The sequence below is a fragment of the Zalophus californianus genome, chromosome 6 (assembly GCF_009762305.2).
Source record: "Zalophus californianus isolate mZalCal1 chromosome 6, mZalCal1.pri.v2, whole genome shotgun sequence".
Taxonomy (NCBI): Eukaryota; Metazoa; Chordata; class Mammalia; order Carnivora; family Otariidae; genus Zalophus; species Zalophus californianus.
In genome coordinates this window covers 26,889,121-26,911,803 of record NC_045600.1, presented here as the reverse complement: position 1 = coordinate 26,911,803, position 22,683 = coordinate 26,889,121, and the positions used below count along the sequence as shown (strand labels likewise).

The window sequence follows — 22,683 nt, the reverse complement described above, 5'->3', positions numbered from 1 at the left end:
CACGGCTTTTTTGTTGTTGTTGAGATTGTTGCTATTGTGAATGGAACCTTTTTTTTTTTTTTCATTCAAAAATGAACCCGTGGAGCGATAGGATCTCTACCACCCCTTTCAGCTGTGAGACTCTATGGTTCCTCGGTTCAATGAGAACATTCTACCCGCACGTCCATTATCGGAACCTGAAGGAAGATGGCAACCGAGAGTCACCAAGCAAAGGGTCGCTCTATCTCGCCTTTGTTCTCCTCTCGGTGGCTACTGCGCAGGCGTAGTCGCTCCAGTGTCGTCCCCGCCTTCTCAGTCGCGGGCCCAGCTCGGTAGCGCCGGCGCAGTGGCGCGCTCCGTTTACACGCTCCGGGGCCTGTAGGCGCCGCGAGTTCCGGCTGTCGCCGTCGCCGCCGCAGCTCCTGGAGGTCGGTTGCGAGGAGTAACGGCGCCGGGACGAGCCCTGCGCCGCCTTCAACGATATGTACCCGAATTGGGGCCGGTATGGCGGGAGCAGCCACTATCCGCCGCCGCCGGTCCCGCCGCCGCCACCGCCGGTGGCGCTTCCTGAGGCCTCGCCGGGGCCCGGGTACTCGAGCTCGACGACTCCCGCGGCCCCCTCTTCCTCGGGCTTCATGAGCTTTCGCGAGCAGCACCTGGCGCAGCTCCAGCAGCTGCAGCAGATGCACCAGAAGCAAATGCAGTGCGTGCTCCAGCCCCATCACCTTCCTCCGCCCCCCCTGCCGCCCCCGCCGGTGATGCCGGGGGGCGGCTACGGGGACTGGCAGCCACCGCCGCCACCGATGCCCCCGCCACCTGGGCCGGCCCTCAGCTATCAGAAGCAGCAGCAGTACAAACACCAGATGCTCCACCACCAACGAGATGGGTCTCCTGGTTTGGTTCCCATGGAGCTGGATTCCCCCCCTGAATCTCCCCCTGTACCGCCGGGGTCCTATATGCCCCCGTCTCAGTCTTACATGCCCCCACCTCAGCCGCCACCCTCGTACTACCCCCCGGCCTCGTCTCAGCCCTACCTGCCTCCCGCTCAGCCGTCCCCTTCTCAGTCCCCACCTTCCCAATCCTACCTGGCGCCCACCCCTTCTTATTCTTCCTCTTCCTCCTCCTCGCAATCCTATTTGAGCCATTCCCAGTCCTACTTGCCCCCTTCTCAGGCATCTCCTTCCCGCCCCTCCCAGGGCCATTCTAAATCCCAACTACTAGCTCCACCACCACCGTCCGTCCCTTCTGGGAATAAGACAACTGTCCAGCAAGAGCCTTTGGAGAGTGGGGCCAAGAACAAGAGTGCTGAACAGCAAGCTGCCCCAGAGCCAGATCCCTCAACAATGACTCCACAGGTAAGAACGCATCAGCCTGAGCCGCATCTTTCACCTAGAGGGCCCTAAGTGAGCAGGCCTCAGGGCTTTAACCCGTGCTTAGGCTAATTCCAACACAATGAGTAGCTAATTTACACTCCAAAGGATTCCTTAAGAGTCAGAAGTCTGACATCGCAGCTTTTCAAGTTGGTAAATGTGGATTATTAAAAGAACAGTGTTTGAAGATGTTTCTGAACGCCACAGAGTAGTGGGGTGGCTGAAGAGTTACTAATCAGATATATTCTTTGGTTCCTTTTGACCGACCTCCTAGATTTTGTTGCTTTTGCAAAGCGCTTTGTTTTTTTTAAAATTGTATTTTACCCAAATTTCCATTTGAGAGGCAGCATAAAAAAGAAGTTTCCCAAACGGCTGATACTTGAAATATATACAAATGTTATGACCAGTTAGCTTCTTTAAAAAGTTATTTAGGGGCCACTGTAGCTGTCAGCTTCGTGAATTCCCGAAGTGTTAGCAAATGAAGAATGGAAATCTTTTTCTTATCAGGAGCATCCTAATTATGCATATAGATACATATGCGGTACATAGGAAGTCTTTTCACCTTTGACCCTTTTGGGAGTCTCTTGGTTATTTTAAGGAGTGGACCCATACGTCCTTTTCTCACATCACTTAAAGTTTTAAGACATAACCAGTTTGCTGCATTGCATTGTTACCATTCACTCCAGAGTAACTGCCTTGGAATTTGGCCAAGGTGAAAAAAAGTTAGCGGTATCTCTTCCTTCATGAGAGAGCCATTTCTCTAAACTTCTGTTTTAAGTGATGCTTCCTACAGAGCAAAGATGGATAGGATAGCAGTAACAAATGAATTCCTCCCTTAAGAAAGAAGATAGAACTAAAGTGGAATAAATAACTTGTTATGATTTCTTAAAATAGACACTTTTAGCAATTACTAATCTACCTTAGATTCCCTAATGAAAAGAGAGTTTTGGTCTACAAGCTCAGATTTACATATAAAAGATTTCCAAAAGATAGGGATGTGGTACTCTAATGGTTTGCCATTAGAAATTAAGAACACAAGCAAGTTGTTTTAAGTAAGCAAGATGTTGTGCTTGGCACATCATCAGGAGAAAACACTTGTGATGCTGGACTAAAATGGGAGAATAAGGGATTCTCTTGGTTTACACCGCCAGGTTATTTCCCCCAGATTCCTCTATTATAGAGGTGAAATTTCTGTCCCCATTCCCAACCCATTCTGAAATTCCCAGTGCTTTTGTTGTCAGATACTCTCGGAGTTAGTCCAAGCCAAAGTATAACATCCATATCCTCCTCTCTAGTAGACTTTTTCTGGCCTTTTGAGAGACAAATGAATTGTTTTTGGAGGGAGGGGAGGAGGAATCAGACCCGTCTTTAATACAAATATATGAACACTGGTTTGCTGGTTTTGCTTTTCTGCCTTTGCACCCTTGTCTGTATTGAACTTCTTTCGGTGCTTTGAGTATTCATTGCCTCCAATTCTTTGGTGAGAGCCAGAAAAAAAGAGTGGAAGGTGAGGCTTGAGAAGTGTGGGGGCTAGACCAAAAGGGCCTTGTAAGCTTGTTTAGGCTTTCTTACCTCTGTCTCGAATTCATCTCAACTCTCTCAACCCTCTCTCCCTGCCTTATAGTTGTATTGTTTTCAAGGTACATCCCAACTATCAGAGTCTCTGTGAAGCCATCCCTGAGCTCACCCATCTGGTTGGTTCTGTTTTTCAGATTTTAAGTCCCTTGCAGACAGGGACCATCTCATTCATCTTTTTATCCTCTGTAGCACCTAGGACAGTGCCTTGCAAATTGTAGGCTCTCCACAGAGATTTGTTGAATAAGCTACAAGAGTGGTCATGTTCGAAGACTTAGGATACTTTGGCTTATTAGATCACACAGGTTTTCTTCAGACCAGTGCCGATCTCTGATAATGAACCCTTCTGCAAATTTATTATTCTTTGGTTCATATTTTATTTTTGGAATATGTCATTACAAATTTTTATGGCAAAAGATTATAAACACACACAAAAGTAGACAAAATGGTATGGTTTCTTCTTTAAACCCATCATTCAGATTCAACAGCTGTCAAGATTTTATCATTTTACTTCACCTATGCCTTTTTTTTATTGCTTCTGAAATATTTTAAAGCAAATCTTAGATCTCATGTCATTTCATCTCTGCATTCTTAGTCATCTTTTTTAAAAAATGGACCTTTTCTTAGGTAAATACATTATAACACCTACAAAAAGTAACAATGGTTTCTTTGTATCATCTAATACCTGACCCATTCAGAATTCCCCTGTTGTCTCATCATACTAATTGGAATTAAAAATAATTCCTTGATAGCAACCATATTAAAATTCCCCAGTGGACTCAGTCATGTTTTAATGGTTTATTCAGATCAGGATCCAATATAGACATTGTGAAGCAGGATCATTCTTTGTTGTGGAAGACAGTCCTGTGCATTGTAGGATGTTTAGCAGCATCTCTGACTAGTAACTACTAGATTTTGGTAGCAGCCTCCAGTGGGAAACAAAAATGTTTCCAGACATTGCCAAATATCCCTTGGGGGTTAAAATCACCCTCAGTTGAGAACTCCTCATATAGATTAGTCTCTGCTATTCTCTTTTTCTACCCCATGCCATTGAACTTGATGAAATCTATTTCAGTTGTTCTGTAGAATGTCCCACATTCTGGATTTGTCTGCTTTCTCTTGGTTTCTTATCATTTGACTTGTTCTACTCTTTCACGTTTCTGGTAAACTCTGAAAGCTTAGATTTAAGTTCACCTCTCTTTTGGCAAGTGTACTTCATAACCAGGGTGGTGCTATGTATTTCAGTTGCATCCCATCAGGAGACATACAATGCCTGGTTGTCCCACTATTAGTGGAGCCGAGATCAGGGGTTAACAGTCTGGTCCCTCTATTGTAAAGCTTTCCATCAATTTTGCCTCTAATGTTTCATCTGGTGATTCATCCACTGATAGTCTTTGCCTAAGTAAATTAGTTCTTCATTGATGGTTATTACATGGTGATTTTTCCCTGCCATTTCTTCTACATTTACTATATGGAACTCTGTAAAGAAAAACTTTCATGAACTAGGACTATTTAATTGGAAATACAGTTGGTATAGGAAAGATAGGATAATGCTTAATAGTCTTCCATTTAATTTCTAGTTTTCAGAGTAAAGCATTAGTAATTTAAGGGAATGTGTCTTTTTGAAGAATTAACTTTTCTATGTGTTTAAAGGACTGGCTAGGTAAAGTGCATACTAACCTTTTTTTCATAAATTGTGACTTTATTTATCCTTTTATTCTCAAATCCAAGGTAAAGCTGTTACCTTGGATTAGAATTTTTAGTCATTTATTTAATTTTCAAGTAGTTATTGACTAGCAACTATGTGCCAAGTGCCGTGCTTAGTTTAGTACCAGAGACGAAATGGTGAAGAAAGTAAGACATGGCACTTGCCCTCATTGACTTGTCTCAATGGGAAGAACAAGACATTTAATAAGTAAGAGGAGTACAGGGTGCTGTGGGATTATAAAATATACAATATGACTAGATTGTTCCATGAGGAGTGGGAAAAGGTGAGGGATTTTTTTGTTTGTTTGTTTTCTGGTTTTAAACTCACCATTGTATTTACAGTGCCTTGCTCAGGGGTCTAGCCTGTAGTAGGTGAAGAACAAATATTTTTTAAGTGATTGGATATAGCTGAGAGCTGTAACCTAATTTAAGAGGCCTCCCTCTGTAAGTGATATTAAGTGAAACCTGAAGAATGAGTAGGAATTAACCAGATAGCATTCAAAGTAAGGCTTACTGGAAGCTCAAGGTGAGAATGGTAGACACAAACCAGATCATGGAGGGCCTATGAGGACTTTCGGGCAGGAGGAAGCCATGGAAGGATTTTATATAGTCGAATGTGACAAATTGGCATTTTTGAAAACTCATTGTGTTTGCTGTCTGGAGAGTGGAATTGAGAAGAGCAAGGGTGATTTAGAGAGAATACTTAATAGAATAATCCAGGCAAGAGATAATAGTAATAGTGGTTTGGACTTGGATGGATGGTGATAGTGGAGATGGAGAGAAGTGGAAAGACTGGAGAAATATTTGTGCACTAGAATCTAATTGGAGATTGAGTAGTAGTGGAGAGGGAGGTGTCAAGGATGATTCCTGAGTTTCTGGAGTAGACTTGCCAGGTAGGGGGTGGTCCCATTTACTAATAAAAAAGGAAAACCTGGAAGAGGAGGAAGAACAGGTTTGGGAACAATGTGAAAGGATGAGTTTAGTTTTAGGCCTACTGAGTTTGAGATCCTTGAGCCACATGATTCCAAATGGAGATGTTCAAATGGAAGTTAGATACAGGTTTGGAGTCTAGAAGTGAGATCTTGGAGACATGACAGACTTGTGAGTCATCAGCATAAAAATGGTATTTGGGGCACAGATATAGATGAGGTCTCCTGAGGAGTGTGTGTAGAGTAAAGATAGAGTTTAAAGGACATTGAGCCTAGCCCTGCAGAATCTCAGTATCTAGGGGAACCAAGAAAAGAAAGACCAAATGGGTAGATGGAAAGGACAGTGCAGTCCCACAGAAGTGCAAAGAAGACTGTTTCTAGGAGGGAGTGGTCAGCTGTGTCACTACCAGTGAGAGGTCAAGCAAGATAAAGACTGTGAGTTATCTTTTGCATTTACTGACATGTAGATTATTGTTGACCTTGGCAGGAGCAGTTTCATAGTGACTGAAGCCATATTGCATTGATTTGAGGAGTGATGGAAGGTGAGGAAATGGGGATGGTGAGTATAGACACTCTTTCAAGAAGTTTGACTGAAGGAGAGAGAGAGAGAGAATGAAGGCAGGAGCTGGAGGAAGAGGTGAAGTAAAGGAACTTTATTTTTTAATTTTAATTTTTTTTAGATGGAACTAAGATTATCTGGTGACCTTAATTCCTGGAGTAGAATGTGAACCTCAAAAATATTGAAAATAAATATGTTTTAAATAAGTCTAAAAATGAAAAACCATTATTTTGCCAGATTTCTCCCTACCCCTTGCTTTAGGATGTAAGACATAGTACATTTAGTGTTATAGGCATTTATAATAACCTGGATAGGAAAGGCAACCCTCCAAAATTAATCTCTAAAACATCTCTCTCTCTCTCCCTCTCTATCTCTCTCCCTCCCCACCCCACCTCACACATTCTCTGCTTTGTATTTCCCTGCGTGGAAAATCATTTAGTACCTAGTTTATTACCATACTGGTAGCAAGTGGTCAGTAAATGCCTGCTGAATAAGTTAGCATCTTTTCAATAATGATATTTGTGACAAATAGTCCTTACATCCTTTTTAACTCTCTTTGTTCAGTCTTTTTGAATGTGACATATGCAATGACTTTCCTCTACCTGAGAACTAACATCCCATGTGAGATGGAGTTGTCTGATATGATGGGACAATCAGAAAAACTGGCTACTAGTTTGGCTTTGGCTTCATTAGAAGTCCAAGCAGGTTTTATTCCTTTCTAAAATAGAGATAAATCATTTTTCTCTTCGGGTCACTGAGGACATGTCTGAATGATGCTCATTTGTAGAGCTTTAAAAATGTGCTGGAGCCTAGTCCTAGGACTGAACTAGATCTGGTTTCTGCTTATTGGGTTCATATGAAATAGAAATTGACCTACAGTGCATACTGTCAGCAAATCAACAAGTACTCGAGCTCCTAATAAGGTTCTTAACCTTAGACTAGGTCTAAGACAAAGATGGGAAGCATTGACAATCAGATGGGTATGTACAAATTGATCAAGAATCTAGATCTGTACAGTCTTCCATGTCTATAGCCATGGCTTCTAGTTTATTATGAAAGATGCTTTATATCTTTTAGTGATGCTTTCAGAGCAACTAAAAACAAGGGAAACTTTTAACTTGTACTTGAAAGAGACTGAGTTTATTAGTTTTTTTAAGCTGAAAGATAAGCCTGTTGCTATTTTCATAAAATAGTGGAAGAAAATTGAAAATGTTTTAATAGTACATTATTGTCAACTATCATGGTCAGTGTGCTGGGTTTTTTTTTTTTATGTTCAATAGGAAAAATAATTATATCTCTGGAGCTGATGGTTATGTACATGGTAATTAAAAACAATAGCCCAGTCATGACCCAGACTTCAAGATGTAGGTAGTGAGATGGAATTTATTCCTCCCAATAGTTTGGAGCAAGTTTCAGGTCATAGAAATGAGTGGCCTGGAAGGGAAGTCTTCAGTTGATCAATAACCATTTATTGAGATTCTCCTGTGCTCCAGCACTATGCTTAAGCACCAGGTAGGATATAAGAAAAGCTGGAGACAACTCTCTTCCAAGAAAATTAGATTCTGTGAGTGAAAAAACATAATAAAATATTATGTTTAGTGAGAAAAGAGTATATATTGTATATATTTTATGCATTTTGTTTGCATGTGGGAAACTGGAGAGGATGTATAATAAAATATTAACAATATAGGAAATCCTGGTTACCCAAAGATAGTGAATCCCAGTGAATCTAAGCAAAACGAATCCATTTAACACAGGTACCAAAAGTTTTTTGTAAAAAGTAAAAAATTTGATTTGGGACACAATCTCAAAAAACAAAGCTCAAAATCGTAAGGAATAGCTGAGTCTTAGAATGAACAAAGAATAGTGTTGATTTGGTTTCTGTACTATAATTTTTGTCATAATACCAACAAAATTATATGGCAATATTGTATATCATCTTTTATTTTGGTTTTGGATATATTGAAAAAAAGTAGAGATTTATCAGTTTTCCTAGGCTTTGATATTCATAGCATCCTCTTTTGCAGCTCCTGTTATAAAAAATGTTTTGGTTGTTAACTGGCAGAACTTCTGCTGGATCCTCAGCTATCAGTAATGGGTTCCAAAGTTCTCCGACATCACTTTCGTAAAATCCTGCATCCTTATAATTGTAGTAGAAATACATGCTGTTGTTAATTATGGAAGTATAAAGGGTAGTACATGAGTGAATATTTTAGTGTTAGGAGAATTTTTTTCCTTATGCAACCTTGTAACCATAGGGAGTTATGTAATGAATACTGGGAAATGCAGATTCTGCAGTTTTGTCTGAGTGGTAAGATTTTTTATTGATTTTAATTAATTAGTTATTGCTTATTTGTACAGTCTGTTTTCTTATTTGAGGTATTTGTGTTCCATAAAGTTGCCACGAACATTGAATTAGTGAATACTAAACCATTGCTCCCAGGGGAAATGTGAGCCTTTGGTTTGGTCTCATTTTCATCAACCAGTTAATACATAACCTTGTTTTATAGGTGTTCCTGTTTAATGACACCTTATTTAATATATTTTGTTGATCCATTAACATTGAACTCACAGCCAACAGCATAACACATGTCTGAATGAAATTAGTATCTCATACACAGATTTTCTGTGTGAAACATATCACGGCTTTCTTGCACTTAGGAACACTAGACAGCACACCACACTATGCTTGCAGCCATTTTAAACAGCAAAGTCACCAACAAAAAGCACAGAAATCTGAAAAATGTGGTCCTAAATAGACCATGAAAAGGACACTTATTTACAGTATGAGAGCTAAACAAAAAGGCAGAGCATGGCCTTGTTCTGCCACAGCAGGAAATGTGCAAGTCAGGCAACTCAGATTTTTCAGTGCTCTATTACACATGGCCACAAATGACAGCCAAAGTTTCCTGAGTATTGATTTTGGAGTTAGAAATACACGTTAGCAAGTAGGCATATTTGCAAATATAGAATCCATGAATAATGAGGATCAGCTGTATTTTCTAATTACTTCTGCATTAGACTTGTATTGCTGTAACTTTTTCAAAGTGGAAGCACACAACAAGCTTCCAGAAAGTTAAATTGCAGTATAATTTGGAAGACAAAGCTGAGACTTGTTAAAATAAATAGTATTCTAAAACACAGTATATTCTCATTTATGTATATATAGCTGTCATACAACAGGTGTTTAAAAGAGGGAAGAGCACTGGAGGAGAGAGAAGGCAGAGAAGAGACAGAACTATTTGGTTATATTCATTAATTACAAGACCCCTTGGATAAATCCACACCAGCCTACAGCAGGTTAAAAACAAGCAGCTGTGAATACTGAAAGAATTTCCTCTGAGCATTTATCAGAAAGACTGCTCTCACTTCCAAAAGTATGTGTGTTAAAAGAGTAGAGAAGTATGTTGAATTGATATGTGTGGTTTAACTTAAACGTATAAATTTGGGGGAGGAATTGAAAGATCTTGTTTACTTATTTACCTTTCTCAGTCCAGCTTTACCTTTTCTTACATATAGACATGTGAGCACAAATACAAATGCAGGTCTCTGTCAGTACCAAGTTGCAGATACATAGATTTTTCAATTAAAATTCTTAAAAATGCCTTCTGTCGTAGGAACAACAGCAGTATTGGTATCGGCAGCACCTGCTTAGTTTGCAGCAGAGGACAAAAGTGCATTTGCCAGGACACAAAAAAGGTCCTGTCATAGCAAAGGATGCACCCGAGCCGGTAAAAGAAGAAGTTACAGTACCTGCCACCAGTCAAGTACCAGAACCCTCTTCATCTGAGGAGCCCCCATTACCACCACCTAATGAGGAGGTACCACCTCCTCTCCCACCTGAGGAACCCCAGGTAACCATAAAATTAATTGCTTGGTGTTTAAGAAATTGTTTAGCTTTTGTTCTGATTCTTTTATATATATATATATATATATACCTTTGTCAAAAAGGATATATGTTTTTATGTGAGTTTTTTTTGTAAGTACATGTAAAATTCTGATATGGGAAAATCCAATGAATCCCTGATGGAGTTTAGAAAAGGCATTTTTCTGATGGTTGAAGTGAGTGGAGAATTAGACACTCTTCGGAATTGAGGCTCTCTAAGCACTAAAGGGATTCCAGGGTGTTTTCATATTGGCAGCACAGGGCAGTAGTAAAGAGCTTCAGCTTCTGTTGTCAAACTGCCCAAGCGGTAGTCGAGGCACTGCCACTTGCTGGTGTTAGGGACTCTGCACAAGTTAGTTAACCATTCCGTGTGCTGCAATTTCCTCACCTGCAAAATGGGTATATTCAAATAGTGGCTATCTTATAGAGCTATTGAAGCATTCAGTGTGATCATCCTTGTCACTTAACATACTAACTGAATATACACGGAAAGTTCTCACTTTGGTCCAAAGGTGTCTGTTCTCCCAAGAGCCTATAGGGAAACTTTATTGAGCCATAATAATGACATTGTAGTCTATTGGTTAAAAGTGGCTAATGTGAAAAAGAAAAAGATTTCTCATAGAGTGCAAAGGATGTAGCTGTAAACTGACTTTTTTGGGGAAATGATTGCCCTGTTTAGGAACAGTGAGATGATTATTCCAATGAAGACTATGGAATTTATAACTCCTTTGTATAAGTATTCATGATCCACAGTGTAAGTAGAGCCAGATATTTTATCTAAACATAAAATAACTTCTCAGTCAGCCAGAGTTGTAGATGTGCTGGACTTTATAATACAATACTTAATAAAATGTTCAAGTTTTTTGTTAAGTTGGTTGCTGTTTTATTACTTACATAAAAGTGTATTCCCTCTTTGATCTTTAGTCCGAAGACCCGGAAGAAGATGCTAGGTTGAAACAGTTGCAGGCTGCGGCAGCACACTGGCAGCAGCACCAGCAGCACCGAGTTGGCTTCCAGTATCAGGGCATAATGCAGAAGCACACTCAGCTACAGCAGATCCTCCAGCAGTACCAGCAGATTATACAGCAGCCGCCACATATGCAGGCAAGTGCTTCCTCAGCTCACACATGGGACTTTGCCCCAAGTCACTTCAAGGAGTTGTTATTCCTGAAAGAGATTGAAATGTGAGGAAGGAGCGAAATTAAATTAGATGTTTCCAAGGGGGTTCCAAATCACCAGGGATTTGGGAAGTACAGCTTTATGAAAATGCTCTTGGGATGGGGCAGGTATAGTGGGATTTTCTGGTCATGTCAACCCAGGCACGAGTTAGAGGACCATTGCTAAGGGTTTTAAGAACCAGAGATTCTTATCATGTAGTTTCAAGTTGCCTACAAATCACTTCAGTGACAGACAAGCAAATATCCACCAAAAAGATCACAGCAACCACCACAGAAACCTAAGGAAATACACCACAAAAGATACTTGTTCTTCTTGTGTCTTGAAGACACAAACTTGTGTCTGTATGTCTATAGTAATAGGTCATTCTTCAAATTCTTAAAGTGATCCATGGAATATGAAAAACTTGAAAAGCAGTTACTGCTGAGATAGGTTTTGCTTTAGTGTTTACTTGGTTTCTCCAACTCTGTGGTAACTTATAGAAATGAGTCAAAGGAAGAAAGAATGATCATCATTAAGGAGATGTAACAAGTTTATCCTTACTAGCCTCCCAAAGTCTTTAGCGTTTTAATTTCCTAAGCCTACAGATGCCCTTGATTCATTAATATTTTAACTTATGATTAATTCTCTTACATGAATGTCTTGAAATAATTGTCACCCCTTTGTTCGTAGACCATGTCTGTAGACGTGCAGCTGCGGCATTATGAGATGCAGCAGCAACAGTTTCAACATCTCTACCAAGAATGGGAGCGGGAGTTTCAGCTGTGGGAGGAGCAGCTCCATTCTTATCCTCATAAAGATCAGCTTCAGGAGTATGAGAAGCAGTGGAAAACATGGCAGGGACATATGAAAGCGACTCAGACCTATCTCCAGGAGAAAGTCAATTCATTTCAGAACATGAAGAACCAGTATATGGGGAACATGTCAATGCCACCTCCTTTTGTTCCGTATTCTCAGATGCCTCCACCTCTACCAACAATGCCCCCTCCGGTATTGCCTCCATCATTGCCCCCACCAGTGATGCCCCCTGCCCTGCCTGCTTCAGTGCCACCGCCTGGCATGCCCCCACCTGTGATGCCACCTTCTCTGCCAACCTCTGTGCCCCCACCTGTGATGCCTCCATCTCTCTCCTCTACAGGGCCACCGCCCGTTCTTCCCCCACCTTCCCTCTCTTCTGCAGGGCCACCGCCCGTTCTTCCCCCACCGGCTCTCTCCTCAACGGCACCTCCGCCTGTCCTGCCCCTCCCACCATTGTCTTTAGCCACACCTCCTCCAGGATTACCTCCCCCGGGGGTTCCTCAAGGGATACCTCCTCAGTTAGCAACAGCCCCAATCCCACCAGCCTCCAGTTCTCAGAGTTCACAGGTTCCAGAGAAACCTAGACCAGCACTGCTTCCCACTCCTGTGTCTTTTGGTTCAGGCCCACCCTCAACCTACCATCCTCCATTGCAATCAGCTGTTAGCCCATCCGAACAAGTGAATTCTAAAGCCCCTCTGAGCAAGTCTACTCTGCCATATAGTTCATTCTCATCTGAGCAAGGACTTGGGGAGTCTTCAGCTGCTCCATCTCAGCCAATCACTGGAGTCAAGGACATGCCAGTGAGGTCAGGTGGACTGCTTCCAGATCCTCCTAGAAGCAGTTACTTGGAAGGCCCAAGAGGCCCAAGGTAGGTCTGCCTTTGTTTGGTTGGTTGGTTTGGTTTGGCTTTTTTGTTGATTTACGCTGAGTAGGCCTTGATGGTATAAAAAGCTTTATTTATATGATTTTTATATTCTCTTTGTACTTTTGTATACAATCCTGGTTTACAGTTAATAATGTTAGTATTGTTCACTTATTAGACACAACGTAATAAAATCTAGAAATGGTAACATGTCCCCATATCTTTGATGTCACTGCTTTTATGCTACATGTAGAGATTATAGTCCAGGATGAATGTCTTGTTTTGGAGTAATGTTTATCAATTTCTTATTGACTTTTTTGCTTCAAAAATAATACTTATTAACTTTATCTTTTTTGGTTTTTTTCTTAGACAGATAACTGAATTGGTAACTTCTCTTTGTTAGATAATACACAGACTGTTGGAGATAAAGATGAATAAGCCAATATTCTAGTGAAATAGGCAACAAAATTTAGTATAAGGGTAAATAGGACTTCTATCCATTTGGTCAGCAAATATTTATTCCTGGTCTGTGCTTATAGCAGTGAATATAACAGAGCAGACAAAATCCCCGCCACCATGGAGCTTATTTCCTGTATATCTCCCCCAATTTGGGAAGTTTTCCTTTTGTCTCAACCACATTTTTTTAGAAAAGCACACAGAAAAATTTACTGGTAGTCTAAGGTTTTTGTTTTTTTTGTTTTTTGTTTTTTTTGCTTTGCTTTTTAAAAAGTGTTAAATTCACTTTTCCAAGTTTGTAAAAGTATGTATTTCCCCGCCATGTTGACCTAAATGTTAATTTTCCTATAGAGAAACCTTATCAATCATGTTTTTTTCCAGTTGGAAATTGTGATAGAAATACATATGCCTTATACTAAATTTAGATAATATAGAAAATATTTAAAAAGTGAAAGTCACCTAATTCCACAATCTAGAGATAATAATTTTACAAATATATGTCATAAAAAAATGGGATCATACTGAGCATATTGTCTTGTAAACTTGCTTTTTCCACCCGTCAGTACATTGGTTAGTTTTCCATCTCAGTGTCAATGTATCTATATTATCATTTTTAATTTAACCTTAATTTTGACTTTTGGAAATAAAATATATCTTTTATTTGTTCCCCAAACTTATAACTCTTAAAACAACATGGCACAAAACTCCACCATCTTATAAGGTGTTGACAGTTCTCTAGAAAGTTTATTTCTTGCATTGAACTTAAATATGTTGCTGTAATTTCTACCTGTTGATTCTAGATCTGCCTCTGTGGCAACATATGATTAACATGAGTTCCTCTGGGTGCCAGAAGCCTTGACAGAGGCTTTACATATGTTATCTCATAGAGTCTTCTCAGCACCTGTGAAGGAGGTGGCATGTGAACGAGGCAGGTTCATACCCTACATTTACCCTTTACAGACTGGGGGTGAGAGGTTTGAGTAACTTGCTCAGCATCATGTAACTGGAAGAGTAGAGCCTGAATCCACACCCGGTGGGAGCAGAATCCAGGGGGTTCCCAGAGCAAAAGCACTAGTTAAACACTCTGTTTAATGCCATGATTCAGTGATATTCATACTGTCAGTGATTACAAGTGCATTTTGTAGTCTTGATTTATTTGATATGTGTAACTTTTTTGTTAGAATTCCTACTTATCTCTTGGATTAAGCATTGCCTTTTAGATCTGGTGACTAATTTGCTATCAGAAAAGTACATTCTTAACACCTTGTGAAACAGATCTTCTGCTCCCTTTTTTTCTATCATATTAATGTTTACTATCTTTGCCTACCCAATCTTTTAAATTTAGGACCTATTTTAAGTTTTTTCTTACCTTAAGGTACAGTTAATAATTTCACTGTTAGGAGGATCTTAGCAATTATCTAGTGCAATAGCCCCTCTATAGCAGCTCATGTTTGTGTTGCATTTTAATGTATCATCCTGGGTCTTGCACATGTTACCTTATTATTTCTCCATGATCTCATGAAGTAAACATATAAGGGAAGCTGAGATTTGGAGAGGTTCTAAATAAATTCCCCTACATGACATTGCTAGTAAATGATTGAGATGGAATTAAATCCAAGGCCTTCTGATCCACTTTTTTTTTTTTTTTTTAAGATTTATTTGTTTTGAGAGAGGGAGAACAAGCATGTGCGACCGGTGGGGGTGGGAGGTGTAGAGGGAGAGGGAGGGAGAGTCCCAAGCAGACTCTGCACTTGAGCGTGGAGCCCAATGTGGGGCTTGACCTCACGACCCTGAGATCATGACCTGAGCCGAAACCAAGAGTCAGACACTCAACTGACTGCACCACCCAGGTGCCCCTGATCCACTTTTGAGTTCATTTTACTTCCTCTGACAAGTGGTTGATGGCCTCTGCTTAACATTAGCACTGTGATAAGGAATACCACCACATAAGGTGTTGACAGTTTTCTGGAAAGTTTATTTATGTTGAACCTAAATGTGTTGCTATCACTTCTGCCTGTCAATTCTAGATCTGCCTCTGTGGTGTAACACATAATGAATTATCCTATCCCCCTTCTACAGCGTGTCCCTGCAGTTTTTTAAACAGCGCCCTCTTGTCTCCCCCATCCTGCCTTACCTGCTCTTCTCTGCCATCACTGAAACTCAGATTCTTCTTTTCTTTTCACACTAACATTGGTTCTAGCCTCCTCCTGCTACATTGCTCCTTGTCTTGTGAAGGGCCTTGGATTTGTCAGTCTCCTTCAGATGCAAGGAACCATAGAACCTGTTACCAACTTTGTTATAAATAATGTACGTGTATAGCTGAACAAATTGCTTTTTTGGTCGGCTCCGTCACAGTGTTGACTCATGTTGAGCTTAAAATCAGTTTGGCTTCCCTGGTCTTTTTCACATTAGCTGTAATTAAGCCAAGTCTCTCTCATCCCGAACTTGTGTAGGTGTTTTTTGTTTTGTTTTGTTTTTCTCTTTTTCTAAGACTTCATTTTACATTTCATCTAAATTAGGTTTGGGCCAACGTTCTAGTTTGCTGAAATCTTAATAAATGTTGATTATATTGCTTTGAGATATAAGATGTTCCTCTCTAGCTTTTTCACCTGTAACTTTGATAAGGATGGCTTTTTTTGTTTTTAATTGGATCCTGCTCACATTCTCTACCCTCTCCCCAATCTAGCTTATGTCATTTCCATTTCTGTTACCCTTCTACTTCTTTTGCTCACTTAGCTCATATAGAGTATAGTTTGTGACTATTGCCCAGGCGTGGTTATTTTTCCTCCTGTGTAACTGGGTTAAAAAAAAAAAAAATCAGAAGCTGGTAAGTGAGTGAAAGAGACTTGAGGTAGGAATAATCCACACTGTCAAGGAAACTTGTTAATTTTTCTTACTAGTTGATTTCAGAGTTTGCTATAAACATGTAACTGATACAGTAGGCTACTCTGTTTTGTTTTGTTTTTTTAAACAAAGCTGGGTAGAAAAACAAGAATGGAGAACACAAATAACTGACTTACCAATAATGCACTATTAAAATAATGTAAATTACTTTGAGTTTTTGCAAAATCCAAATTTAGGCTGCTTTCTAAAAACTGTGAAGGTTTCCAAAAAGCCAAGTGATAGAACTGCATCATGTGTAAATACCACACTGTGGAGCATATGGGCCAGCTGTTTTGAAATTGTGTGTATGTATGTGTATCATTTGATTCATCAGGTCTTCTAGAAGACTACCACTGCTCTAAAAAACTGTTAAGTCAGTGGATGTTGGTTTCCCAGAACCATTTATTTTTCAATCATAAAATTTACTAAAGGGTAACATACAGAGATGTGCACAATCCTGAGTGTATAGCTTAGTGAATTTTCACAAAGTAAACACACTCATGTTATCACTACTGAGATCAAGACATAAAGATTACTAGGGTCTGAGAAGTCCTCCTCAGGCCCCTTCCCATTTTCCCTCACCCCAAAGATAACCACTATACTGACTTTTTATACCATAGATTAGTTTTGCCTGTTTCTGAAGTTTATATAAATGGAATCCTACTGCATGTACTCTTTTGAGTCTGGCATCTTTCACTTGACATTATGTTACTGTGAGATTCATCCATGGTGTGTGTAACTGCAGTTTGTTCATTCCCATTTCTCTACAGTATTTTATTGTGTGAATATACCCCAATCTGTTTATCTAGTCTACTATTGATGGTCATTTAAGTTTTTTTGTTATTATGAAGAACACTGCTTTGTGTCTTTTGGCGCTGTATGTGTCCCTTTAGGGTGTGTGTGTGCGTACGTGTTTAATTTTGTTTATAAATATACCAACAATTGGAATTGCTTGATTGGGGGGTATGTATGGTTCTACTTTGATAGATGTTGTCAAACAGTTTTCCAAAGTGATTATGTCCATTTACATTCTCGCCAGCAGTTTTTTTGCATCCTCCTCAATACTTGGTATTTTAAATTTTCAAATTTTAGCAATCTTGGTGGATGTCTAGTGGTATTGCAGCATGGCTTTATTTTGTATTTCCCTGATGACAAATGAGGTTAACTTCTCTTTCCATTTGGTTATTGTTAAATTGAATTTCCTTTTTTATGAAATGCTGATTGAAGTCTTTTCCCAGTTTTTCTGTTGGGTTATGTATTTTTCTTATTGATTTGTAGGAGTTCATTATGCATACTAGATATCATTCTGTCTAGATTGTCTCAACTATTTCTTACTCTATAGCCCTTTGTCTTTCTTATCCTCACTATACCAAAAAAGTACCATATAGATCCAGCAGACCCTTTTTACTTTTCACATTTTAAAGTAATTTTACAAATAATTTACAGAAGTAACAAGGGATAGTGAAAAAGAATTTATTAGAAATTTTTATAAAAATTTTACAAGAGCAAAACTCTGCATCAAGTAAATTTTGGCACATAAACGTAAACATAAAAGATGAAATAATCCTGTCACACATTCTTCTGGCAAAGCAGAATGGTCCAACTTCTTGGCACAAAATATTATGTAATGACATTCTTACAGTTTAATAACTAAGTGGGGAGTACATTTCCTTTCTGTCCTTAGAAATATATTGTTCACTCATCGAATCTTGAGAATATTAATCTAGGGTACTGTCATCTGAGGACTTACAGTTGGAGATTTTACTGATATGATCAGTTTCACATGTTTATTAGAGACTAGAGTGCTCCTTTCTCTGTGTTTATTTTTTTATTTTGACACAGCTTTCTCTCTCATTTTTCTTTGCCATTCTAGTCAGGAAATGAAAATTTCTAAATTCTCAATTGTGTTCAGTGAAGCCTAAAAGTAGGCTGTAATGTTTTGGGCACTACAAAGCAGGGTAAGGTGACAGCTGTTTCTACCTTTGCTTCATCCTTTAGGCAAATCCATCATTCCTTCCTTATGTTTGTGTTTTAATCTTCTTTGGCATAGTTGGGGATGATTGATAAGTAATGTTGAGTGAGTAATTAATTCTAGGATAAGGAAATTGCAGAATGTTTTAAGATACAGAAAAAAAGTCACTTAGGATCTCATAATGTATCTTAAATTTATGAAAGGATCTAATGGACCCATATAGTAATTCCATGATAATGTAAGTTTTATTCTCTCTCTCTCTTTTTTTTAAAGAGGTAAATTTTCTCTTTGTTCTTGGGAAAGCCTATAAGAAAAAAGTCATGAAATAGCAATCCTCATAATAGAACTGTTTATTTTTGTTTAAGTGTTTATTTAAATTCCAGTTAACATACAGTGTAATATTAGTTTCAGGTGTTACAATACAGTGATTCAACACTTCCATGCAACACCCCGTGCTCATCACAGCAAGTGCACTTCCTAATCCCTATCACCTATTTAACCCATCCCTCCCATCCCCCACCATCCACCTCCCCTCTGGTAACCATCAGTTTTTTCTCTATAGTTAGAAACTGTTTGTTGTAGGGGGGGCATCTGGCTGGCTCAGCCGGTAGAGCATGGGACTCTTGATCTCAGGGTCAAGAGTTCAAGCCCCATGTTGGGCATAGAGCCTACTTAAAAAAAAAAAGTCTTTCTTGGTTTGTCTGTTTTTTTCCCTTTACTCATTTGTTTTGTTTCTTAAATTCCACATATGAGTGAAATCATATGGTATTTGTCTTTCTCTGACATTTTGCTTAGCATGATACTCTCTAGCTTCATCCACATTGTTGCTGATGACAAGATTTCATTCTTTTTTATGGCTGAGTAATATTCCATCACACACGTATGTACGTGTATGTATATATACAAACACACACACATCTTTATCCATTCATCAGTTGATGGGCACTTGGGCTGTTTCCATAATTTGGTTATTGTAGACAATGCCGCTGTAAACATTGAGGGGCATGTATCCTTTTGAATTAGTACTTTTGTATTCTTTGGGTAAATACCTAGTAGTGCAATTGATGGATCAAAGGGTAGTTCTCTTTTTAGCTTTTTGAGGAACATCCATACTGTTTTCGTAGTGGCTATACCAGTTTGCATTCCAACACTAACAGTGCAAGAGGGTTCTCCTTTCGCCACATCCTCACCAACAGCTGTTGTTTGTTGTGTTGTTGATTTTAGCCATTGTCTTTATACTATAGTGTGAGTATTATAGATTGTCTAAAAAAAACAAAACAAAACAGTTCTAAAATTAGGATCCAGTGAACCCAGAGGAACCCCAAAGATTAATGGAAGTTATTCATTAATAGAAATTATTGATTTTAATTTAGTAGTCTAATTTATTGATCATTTCCTTCATGGTTAGTGCTTTTTTGTGTCGTTTAAGAAATCTTTGTTTACCCCAAGGCCATAAATACATTATCCTATTTTATCTTCTGTCTTTTATTGTTTGACCTTTTATTTTTAGGTCAACAATCTATATAGAATTGATAATGTATGGTATGAGGTAGGGGGTCATGGTTTATTATTTTTCATATGGCTAACTAGTTGAGCCCAGCACCATTTATTGAAAAAGTCATCTTTTCCTTACTACTTTGGTAGTATCTCCTTCATCATGAGTCAAATGACTGTATGTGTGAATTTGTTTCTAGACTCTATCTGTCCATCTTTGCACCAGTGTCCTGTTTTAATTACTGTAGCTTTGTAATAAATCCTGATATCTCTTAGTGTAAGTCCTCCAGTTCTGTGTTTCTAGATCAGAGGTTGGCAAACTTTCTCTGTGAAGGGCCAGATGGTAAATATTTTTAGGTTTTGCAGGCCAAGTTTGGTTTCTGTCAAATATTTTTCTTTCTTCCTTTTATTTTTCACCTTTAAAAATGTAAAAAATCACTCTTAGCTGGATTTGGCCCATGCGACATAGTTTACTGACCCCTGATCTAGGCTTCACTATTCTTGGTCCTCTGTGTTTCCCATGTGATGCTTAGAATCAGCTTGTCAGTTTTCGGAAACCAGCTGGAATTTTGATGAGCATTGCATAGAATCTGTTGACCATTTTGCAGAAGAATTGACATCTTTGTAATATCTTGGCTTCTGATCCGTCACACATACTTTTTGATTGGTTTTCGGGTTGAAATTGTGGACTTCTTCCATTCTGTACCTGTCTTATTAGGATTAGCAAGGGATTATAAACACTATAATTTTACTCTATGCTTTCATATATCATGGTTGTTTCTATTTATAGAGATTATTCTTGGGGAATTTTGATTTTAGGATCTTGGTTATACATATTAGAAAATAATTAGAAAAATTATCTCACATGAAAATGAAAAGGGCAGGAATTTGATTCCAGAATTTAATATTTTGTAATTCCCGTGGTCAGCTGATTTGAGTCTGGTTGGTAACTGTTGTGACAATAAGATGTTATCTTGTTTAAGGGCATTTGTATTTCTGCATACCTCTTAAGTTTTTATACCCAATTTGGAGTCTGTTTTTTTATGTCAAATCTTAAAAGTTTTATACATACCTCTAATGGTTTCATACCTAGTTTTAGGGTTTTTATTTTTTAGAAGTTTCTGAAATGCCTAACTGTACAAAAATTTTCTAAATATTTAAACACCAAACATTTGTTTTTCTTTTCATCTAATCAATGGGCAATGCATGTGTTTTTATGTGATTGTATTTAGTGGATATATGCTATGTTTGTACTTTATTTCAAATGTTTTTATATGTTAAAGAGGTCATAGCATTTCATTGTATTGATGTAAACATGACTTATTTTTGTGCACACTTTTAAATTGAGTATCTCTTAATATATTTCTTCCAAAGGCTTAAAAATTCTTTACTTTTATAAATACAGAAGGTTTTGATAGTCTAACATTTTGTTACATCCTTGAGCTTTGAAAATTTGAAAGTGCAGTATTGACAAATAATTGCCATTTACATGTAGTGTTGAAAGTATATTTCAATTGCTTTAACATTTTCACCCCCCAAAGAAAAATAAAATGATGACCTTTGGCTGTTGATCAGCAGTTTCATCTGAAAGCAAAGCGCCCTCCCCTTTCAGGAAACTGCATATGTATGTGCAGGCATGAGCCTTGCAGTAATGAGTTCCTTAAATTTTACAACCTTGCCACTGTGCTGTCTTCTTCCTTATCTCATCTGTTGGTGCCTCTTCCTTCCTTTATCCTTTCCTCCAGCCTTGCCACATGCTCTTCTCTTTGTCTGGAATCCCTTTCCTGTCAGTTTTTGCTTTACTAATTCGTATTTTTCCTGCCCTAGGGGGCAGGGAGCGCTTCACTAATTCTGTGTTGAGATCCTTCAGTGAGTCAGACACTCGGGATACCTCAGTGAACAAGGCCAACATGTCCCATTTTATCAAATTGTGTGCTAATTGTTGATTTACTTGCCTCACTCTTCCCGTGGACTGTGAACTCCTTGAGTCAAGTATCCGTTTATTTCCAGCACCAACATAGTGCCTGACAGTTAGATGTTCGTTCACTGTTGCTTATGCCAGAATGTCTCAGTTATGGATTAAATTCTGAAGGCATTCACAGTTTGGTTAGGAAGGCAGTTCATTTGTATTCAGATTTGCTCATAATACTGGGTAATGAGTGGACAAGGGTTCTTACTCTTGTACCTTGCCGAGGATAGTCTTCTCTTAATCACTTACATGAACTAATGATTGCTGAATTAAATACAAGGCAGATAGCTTTACACAATTTTAATGATCTAAGATGTTTTTCCAGGCACTTTGAATTAATAAATGTAACTTCAAGAAAAGGAATTAAGCCATCACAAGCCCTGAAGCAGTATCATAAATAGGTAAATAAGTAAATGAGTGGCCTCCATCCTAAGCATTGAGGTGTATCCTTTGACAAGGCCCTGGTCAGCTCCTTTCCCTTTGCCCAGCGATAACTGCGCCAAGCCTTCCCCACTTTGCAGAGACCATCTGTACCAGTGCTGCTTTTCTTTGTCTCCGCAAACATTTTTATTTTGCTTTGTATCTTTATTTTAGCTTCCTGCCTCCCAGAGAAAATCTAGGCTTTCAGGCTCAGTGAAATTCACTTCCTGCCCTTCTGTTTACCTTACCTTACTGTCCTCATCTTTCTTCTTCTAGCCTCAGAAGAAGCCCTTCTTCCTCCTCTTTAGGGCTAATTTCTCTGTGCCACTTAAATTCATTTTACATTTTTATCAAAGTAGTACATACATAAAGTTTTTAAAAATCAAGCAAAACAGCCAGCCTAGATGTGTTCTCTAATGACATCTTTTAATTCCTTAGCTTTTTCTTTTGGGAGTTACCTTCCTATCACTAAATAATATGCTCCTGCTTTCTTGATTTATACATTTTGAATGTTATATATTTACTTCCAGGTGTGATAAAGATTGGTTCTTACACTACTTTAACCCCATCTGTCTAATATATTTATATCACTGTTTTTAGATAAGTAAACCATGTTTGCTGTAGACATAAGCAGTGTGTTATAATTA

General features: G+C 38.8%; 1 protein-coding gene across 3 annotated transcripts in view; it reads left to right on the top strand.

Annotated features, from left to right (window-relative positions):
* Positions 1–305: 305 nt before the first annotated feature.
* Positions 306–22,683, top strand: part of YLPM1 (YLP motif containing 1) — a 73,938-nt gene continuing 51,560 nt past the window's right edge. The window contains exons 1-4 of one of the 3 annotated variants that reach the window (XR_003515687.1): positions 306–1,334; positions 9,737–9,973; positions 10,930–11,109; positions 11,854–12,848. Coding sequence is in view for 2 of the 3 variants with exons in the window: in XM_027570097.1 (XP_027425898.1) it covers positions 462–1,334; positions 9,737–9,973; positions 10,930–11,109; positions 11,854–12,848 (2,285 nt within the window). In the remaining variant the exon portion in view is untranslated. Of the gene's footprint in view, positions 1,335–6,086; positions 6,103–9,736; positions 9,974–10,929; positions 11,110–11,853; positions 12,849–22,683 lie in introns of those variants that run through there. The other 2 variants (XM_027570097.1, XM_027570099.1) reach the window with 2 other exon arrangements.